Here is a 7,500-nt window from a genome sequence, read left to right as displayed (position 1 = left end):
CTATTCAACATAAATCACAAATTTCTTACAAATCTTGTATCAGAATATACCATAAACATTTATACTTCGTCTCCCTCAGACCCAGGCACTCGAAGCAGCGTAAACAAACCTTCTCGTTTACTATTTGTTTACTAGAGTATTCACTGTTAAAAGATATTCTGAAAGGTAAGACTCCGATTCTTGAAAATTCTTTAACTTTGGACTAATACTTCCTGAAGTTAGTAGTGTTAAGATTGTATTTAAGTTAAGATTTAGTGGAAATATTAAGCGTAGTGTTAATAAGAACTGCTGTAGAAACATAGGTAATGTCTAACTGTATTTAAAAACGTATTATTTCGTGAAAATGGAGTACATATATAGGTATTTTATTTCATAAGTGAACAGATCATTACTAATTAATGGTTTGTATTACATAAGAAAGCTGGTAATTCTTAATAGAAGTTTCGTGTTGCCATTACTAATGAATCTGAAACCGTTTTGCTGCTTTTGGGGTCAATTTATAGTCGTTTTTGGTTCATGTAGACTAACTATAGGGACATTATTGGCATTCGTTAGAGTGGTGCAACATCCAGCTATCACCATGACCCCTCTGGTGAAACAGCAGAAGCAACAAACTTCCAATATGTATATTCTTACTTGTAGATCTTTCTGGTAATTTGTCTTCTTAAATATAGTTAGTTTATGCTCTGTCTTGCCAGAATGGTCTAGCTTGTACTACTTTCTGGTAATTTGTCTACTAAGAAATTGAGTTCATGCTCTATCTTGCTAGAGTTTATGTAAAGGATTGTGATTGCCTTTGCCAGGGCTTTGTAGGTTCAGAGGCTGCGGCTATTAAGTGATCATAAAAGTTTGTTCTTGATGGAACACAGAAATGACTTTGGACTATTCACGTCTTATTTTTCAAAGCATAAAGCTGAAGTTAATGTTTTGTAACCGTAAAAGTGACTGGAAACCTGTTTATCATTAGTATTGTCATTTTATTTACTCTTGCTTGCTAAACTATGATAAGCAAAAAAACAAAATTATGCTAGAAAATATCATGTAAAAAAAAAAAACAGCAAAAATGTTGGTATGCCATTTTTTCTTAATCCAAATTGGCAGTTATTCAGAGAAGGTGTGCTTTTAGCAATTTCTGCTATTTCAGCGATTTCCAATTTACATATTCCAGCAGCATAGACCATGAACTGGTTTCAAACAATAAGTCACCAAGGAGGAATTCAAGCTCTTGCTATAATATATGTGATGACCTTTGCTGTGCCTTTTGCTGGAATCATTGCAGGTGGCCTCTTAGTTATCTGGTGTGCCACTGCTTAGGTCTGGTATTTCTGCCTTGTATACTGTAACTTCCTAACTGAATAATTCTTACTAAAAAATATATTTATTTTTAGTGTCATTATTGGTACAGATGGACAGATTATGGTACAAATTATGGTACTGTGCATTTATTGTAGTTTTAGTCATTGCTGATTATTTATTGCAATAACCCAACAACTGGGGAAATATGAAATATATACCAGGGAAATTGTATAGTCATCATAAAAATATATATATATATAAAATAACAATAATAAGTTTAAATGATTTTTCTATTAATGTAGATGAAAGGACAAAGATTCAAATTTCTTAATACTATCTTTGGTTCTTGTTTGTAGAATATATTTTATTGAAGACTATGAAGCTTAAACTTGCAGGATACCAAAATAAGTGTGACTTAAAAATATACAATCCATTTATCTAAAATTAGGCAATCACCCTAATTATCACTCTAGGTATGGCCCAATGTTTTTATTTTCTAATGCTTTTAAAAACTTATTAGACAAAATCCCAAGCTTTTACTACTATAGTTTCTCTAATTATTATTATTATCATTTTCTAGCTTGTGGCAAGTGCTATCTCAACAGCAGCAATGGATGTGACAGACACAGAAGAATTTTCAGACGCAGATAGTGCTACTGGAGATGCAAGGAATCGGTCTCTCAGTATGTCCGAAAGTCACTGTTCCGATTTCTCGGATGCTGATAACACCGATTCCCGAGATGTGAGTGATTCTCAGTCTACACCCCTTGGCAGTGATCCTCTTGCACAGCTTCTTGCAACTCCAGAGCAAGCAGGTTAGTAGTGTATCAACGTCATAAGTGATGAAGATATCAGTCACCATAATTAAACTCGTGATGGGGTTTATAACTGAATTTTTACTCAATAAAGGTTAGTAGTAAAGTCAAAGTCTTTAGAATTATGTTTCAATAGTTTTGAAAATATGATTTGTTACTAATGGTTTGTTGTTGGTATGAAGTGTAGTGTGAAAATACCTTTTAACTCTATCAGGTTCCGAACACTCGCCAGGTTTGTCTCTACTGCGTGCACCTTATATGTACAATTTGGTTAGTGCTAATTCACTTTGGGTGGTTATTAGAAAATATTTCATTTGATGATATATTCATTTTGAAAGCATTTTGAAGCTCAATTGTTCCTATAAAAGAAAAAGCTGAAAAAAAAATCAATTTCACCCATTGGTCGTGGTATTAAATAAATATTTGTGCAGTAGGATGGCTGGTTTACATGCCTGGCACGGTGCTATCCGCGTCTATGACCGACTCTGCCATTGCAGCAAGTCATGCCATCCGCTGCTAATGGGTGAATATGCTATAAACAGATAATGTCATTGGTATCTGACCAATTGAGGATAAATGGCACTATTTTATTTCATTTGAATCTGAAATGGTTACATTATCTATTTTTGGTGCTGATAATTTATTTGATTTTTCTGCAAAGCATAGTTTGTATATTGCCATGGTGCAACAGTCTTCAATTATGCATATTGATTAAAAGTTGGTGATAATATTTTCCTTTCTCTGCAAACCAAGTCAGTGATATAATTACATCTAATTCTTTATTTGGAATATATTTAATTTTATTTCTACAATAAATTATGTTTGGTTTTATGGGATTAGTATTAGGTATTCTGATTCTGTATTGATAAAATATCTACAATATTATATTGGAGATATTTTAATGTTGAAAAAAACAAAAACAGAAATATCTGAACTCCTAAGAAGGCAAGATTTTTAATAGTACCCTTCAATTTTGTGCACCATTACATAATAAAGTATAAACATCTAATTCAACAATTAACCCAATCACGACGGGCCCGGTGATAAGTGGAAACCCCATACGCCGGGCCTGTGCAATATTGCATTGGAAACGTCATACATGTATGATGCCCCAGCATCGGGCATTTAGCTATGTCACACAGGTGTGATGCACCGTCACCATAGGGTTGAGGTATTAATTAAACAGTTAAGGCATAATCTTTACATACTCACCAAAAAAAAATAAAAATAAAAAAATAAATTTACCCATGTGCTTAGTACGAGAATGGACACCCGGACGTGAGACTGATGTTGATGTAGGGGAGAGTGCCGATATTCTCCTCCCAAAGCCGGCAACACCACAACCCTGTAATAACAAAATAGACCGGAAGAAAGAAGGCAAGACAAGGAAAGAGCAAGAAGAGGAAGAGCGAGAACGTATGCAGTGAGTATATCGGTGCATTATAAATATTGTTATTTCTCTGTTTTTGTTGTCCTCTGTAATTCTGTCTTCCTCTATAATTCTTTTTCCTCTGTTTCTGTCTTCCTCTGTTTCTGTTTTCCTTTGTTTCTGTCTTCCTCTGTAATTCTGTTTTCCTTTGTTTCTGTCTTCCTCTGTAATCCTGTCGTCCTCTGTAATTCTTTCTTCCTCTATAATTCTTTTTCCTCTGTTTCTGTCTTCCTCTGTAATTCTGTTTTCCTTTGTTTCTGTCTTCCTCTGTCTTTTTTTTTTTTTCCTTTTAGTGGTAGTACTTTAGTAGATTCCATTTCAACCTATTATATGCCTCTCTTTAAATTTATTATGCCTTTTCTTTCTTTCTTTCTTTGCCAGTCTATGTAGCCAGTGTCTTATAACTGGGTTCATATATGTCTGTTTTCTGGTATTTTTAAGTCTTCTGGTATGAAATATGTATCTTTATATGATACAATAGCAAAGTAATACTAATTAGCATTTGGTATAATAGGTCTCATGACTGATGGTATAAATAGCTTGTAAATTCAACAAAAGGAATAATGCAGAATGAAAGTAATCTGACACTATGTTAAAATGCCATTTGTAGAAGGGTTAACTAAAAGGGAAGATGCAGATAAAGTATGTGATTTGATGATGTACATACATACATTTACACACACACATATATATATATATATATATATATATATATATATATATATATATATATATATATATATATATATATATATATATATACATACATACATATATATATACATATATATATATTTATCCATTTATCTATTTATTTACTTAATTCTTCCAATACTACTTTTCATTTTCTTCTAGAGTGCTAGTCTCCAACTTCACGGAGGATCAGCTTGACCGCTATGAAATGTTTAGAAGATCAGCTTTCCCAAAGGCAGCAATAAAAAGGGTAAGTATGTCAGATTTTTTCAGTGTGGAAGATTGCAAGTGATTCCTGATAATATTCTTTTTGAATTAAATATAACATATTAAAAAAAAATAAATGAGTTAAGAATTAGAATGATTATACAATACAGTGACAATAGTTTTGCCAGTAATTGCAGCTCATAATTGATTTTTTTTTTTTTTTTTTTAATTATTGTAAATAACAAAATTGAAAATTGTTAAAAAAAAAGAATCCAACATGAAATAGTGTCATTAGTGGTTGTCTGTGACAGATATTGTTTGGTGTTTCATTATGGAACTACGTAGAAATAAATTCTTATAAATCCTGTATTATTTCTATTAATGATATTAACATAAATAATTGCTTACATATGTGTACAGGAAAATTTCAACTCCTTATCTATTTTTTGTTTGTATTTGTCAGGTGATATAGTATATTAAGAACAACAACACATAACAGTTGATGTATCATATTCAACTGTGATAGAATTCATATGTACACTTGTTGCAACTTTCAAGTGGTAGACAATGAGATGTGCTTCCGTTTGCTTTAGTAAGGGGGGTGGGGAACAGGAACAAATAAATCTGTGTTTGTGCGGAGATGTGTGCATGAATCTGTGTTCGTGTGTGTGTTCATGTGCGTGAGCATGCGTTCTGCACACATGCACACATGCCCGTGCACTCATGTCTGTGTCCCTCTCTGTCTCTGTCCCTGTGTCCATGTATCTATTATTTAATCAACTGTTGTTGTGTTCACCAGTTCTCTGTAACAAGAGTCATTTGGTTTAATTAAAATGTTAAAGTTCTCATATGCTTTTTCTGTAAATACATCTCTAATGATTACAGAAACAATGAAATTGGTATACCAGATGATGTTAGAGTAATAGTATTACCATCATTGTAAGATTATCCTTCTTAAACAGTTGTATTTCATCTATATATTTTAATCTAAAGGTAGAGATTATTGTATTTAGATTGCTTAGAAAACATATTATCATTGTTGCATTTAGTTTTGTAAATGTCATACAGGCACTTACTTGAAAATAATAAGTGCCTAAAGAAAATGAAAAAAACAAACTTAAGAACAGATAGAAGTTTTTGCATATTTCACAAACTTCCTGTACTTTTAACTTCAACAGGACCATTACCTCTCTTCCTTCAGGTTATGCAGACCATCACCGGCTGTTCTGTGTCGCAGAATGTGGTCATTGCCATGTCCGGTATTGCAAAGGTCTTTGTCGGGGAGGTGTTGGAAGAAGGTAGAGAGTCTGTGTGCATTTCCGTCTTTTTGACTTAATTTATAGTTGTAAATTTTGTCCAAATTTATTCTTAAAAACTTCATGCGTAAAAATTATGTGCTGAGATATTGAATCTAAACCAGTATCTATTATAGGTTTATTTTTTCTTTTCTTTCCTTATCTTTCTTTTTTATATATAATAGACATCTTATTTATGGCAGTCAATACTTTACAGGGATATAGTCCTAATATAACAGATATTATCTTTGAATATCACTTGTATATATATAGTGTAGTTACACTTTCATGGTTACCCCATTGATACCAAGAAGTCAGTTAGTTAGCCTATCTGACTCTTTTTATTATTATTATTATTATTATTATTATTATTATTATTATTATTATTATTATTATTATTATTATTATTATTATTATTATTATTATTATTATTATTATTATTATTATTATTATTATTATTATTGTTGTTGTTGTTGTTGTTATTGGTGATTGACTACTTGTGGAACACTCTATTTATAAAAACAATAAAGTGGACAGTGCATGTATGCATGTACCCCTGATGTCAACAGGATAACAGTTTTGGGACATTAAATGTTGTGGGTTAATCCATGTTTTAAACTTCATGTATCTAAAATCAATAAATGACACAGAATAGCGCATTGCATACATGGGCTTTCTGTCTCCCTCTTCTATGTCCAGAATTTTGGCTAGAACCCATTCTGTATTTCATCAAGATCATTGGAATAAGTAAGATTCAATGAAGATAAGAACCTATAGTTGTCTGCTAGAGATTCTGAATATAAACTGACAATAACTTTTTGTTTTACAGTAAAACTTTTATAGAAAAATAAGATTAAATCAAATTCAAGATTTTGAACAAAAAATCTAAAATTGAAGTGGTTGACTAGCAATGTAAGAAATCATCATACTTTTAGAAAGTAGAAAAAATATAATCATATTTGTGCCTCTGACCTAATTTCTTTGCATATTCCTGCTTATACAAAGTTATGCTTACAGAGAAACCTTTCTATATATTCATGAATAATTAAATATGACTGTTTTCTATTACGACAGCTTTAGATGTAATGGAAGCTGAAGGGGAAAGCGGTCCTGTACAACCCAAGCACCTACGAGAAGCTGTGCGTCGAGTAAGGCGTCGCCCAGGTCAACACATCCCTACCATGAAACAGCAAAGGCCGCTGTTCAGAATATGAGGGGGACAAAAGGGCATATATTTATTTATGGAAAGCAAAGAGGAGGTTACTAGAAACCAGCACAGATGGTATTCAACTTGAATGCTCTGCTTCAGGAAGTGTTCTGGTTGGTTTCAGGATATTTTGTATCTTTGCAGTTTGTTCATCATTAGATTAATTTTAATACTGGTTTATAGGTTATGTGAAAGATGTTTGTGAAATAGATTGGTATCTAAAGTAAAGAATAACATTATTTTATTTCAAGGTAACATGATTTAGAATGATGCTAGTGAATTGAATATGTGTAAACGTTTAGAGATTCTTCAGACTTTTGTATTGAGGTAAAATAAAAATACTGCTATTGAAATATGTATTATATTGCACATCCTTTATCTGAAAAAATAAGATCTCTGTGATAAAAAACAAAAAACTATTTAAATACCTACTAATATAATATGTATATGGTAAAAGCCAGTTAACCCATTGCAGATGAGGGATAGATTTGCTTGCCTAGTCTCCAGTATGTTATGTGAAGCTGTCACACAACATATTTTGACTTTTCCCATTCTCTT

The 7,500-nt window shown here is 32.0% G+C and overlaps 1 protein-coding gene across 3 annotated transcripts in view; it reads left to right on the top strand.

The window, feature by feature from the left end:
* The window catches only part of Taf11 (TATA-box binding protein associated factor 11), a 50,750-nt gene extending 43,455 nt beyond the window's left edge, over positions 1 to 7,295 (top strand). Inside the window, exons 1-6 of one of the 3 annotated variants that reach the window (XM_043016924.2) lie at positions 49 to 165; positions 1,877 to 2,111; positions 3,369 to 3,534; positions 4,396 to 4,483; positions 5,642 to 5,738; positions 6,810 to 7,295. In XM_043016924.2, the coding sequence (XP_042872858.2) occupies positions 1,907 to 2,111; positions 3,369 to 3,534; positions 4,396 to 4,483; positions 5,642 to 5,738; positions 6,810 to 6,949 (696 nt within the window). In that variant the 5' untranslated portion in view covers positions 49 to 165; positions 1,877 to 1,906 and the 3' untranslated portion in view covers positions 6,950 to 7,295. Of the gene's footprint in view, positions 1 to 48; positions 218 to 1,876; positions 2,112 to 3,368; positions 3,535 to 4,395; positions 4,484 to 5,641; positions 5,739 to 6,809 lie in introns of those variants that run through there. The other 2 variants (XM_086531140.1, XM_086531139.1) reach the window with 2 other exon arrangements.
* Positions 7,296 to 7,500: the final 205 nt, after the last annotated feature.

This window comes from Penaeus japonicus, unplaced genomic scaffold (assembly GCF_977035675.1).
Source record: "Penaeus japonicus unplaced genomic scaffold, GWHDUDI00000001_assembly GWHDUDI00000035, whole genome shotgun sequence".
Lineage (NCBI taxonomy): Eukaryota > Metazoa > Arthropoda > Malacostraca > Decapoda > Penaeidae > Penaeus > Penaeus japonicus.
The sequence above is the reverse complement of the archived record's forward strand: the minus strand, read 5'-3'. Positions and strand labels throughout refer to the sequence as shown.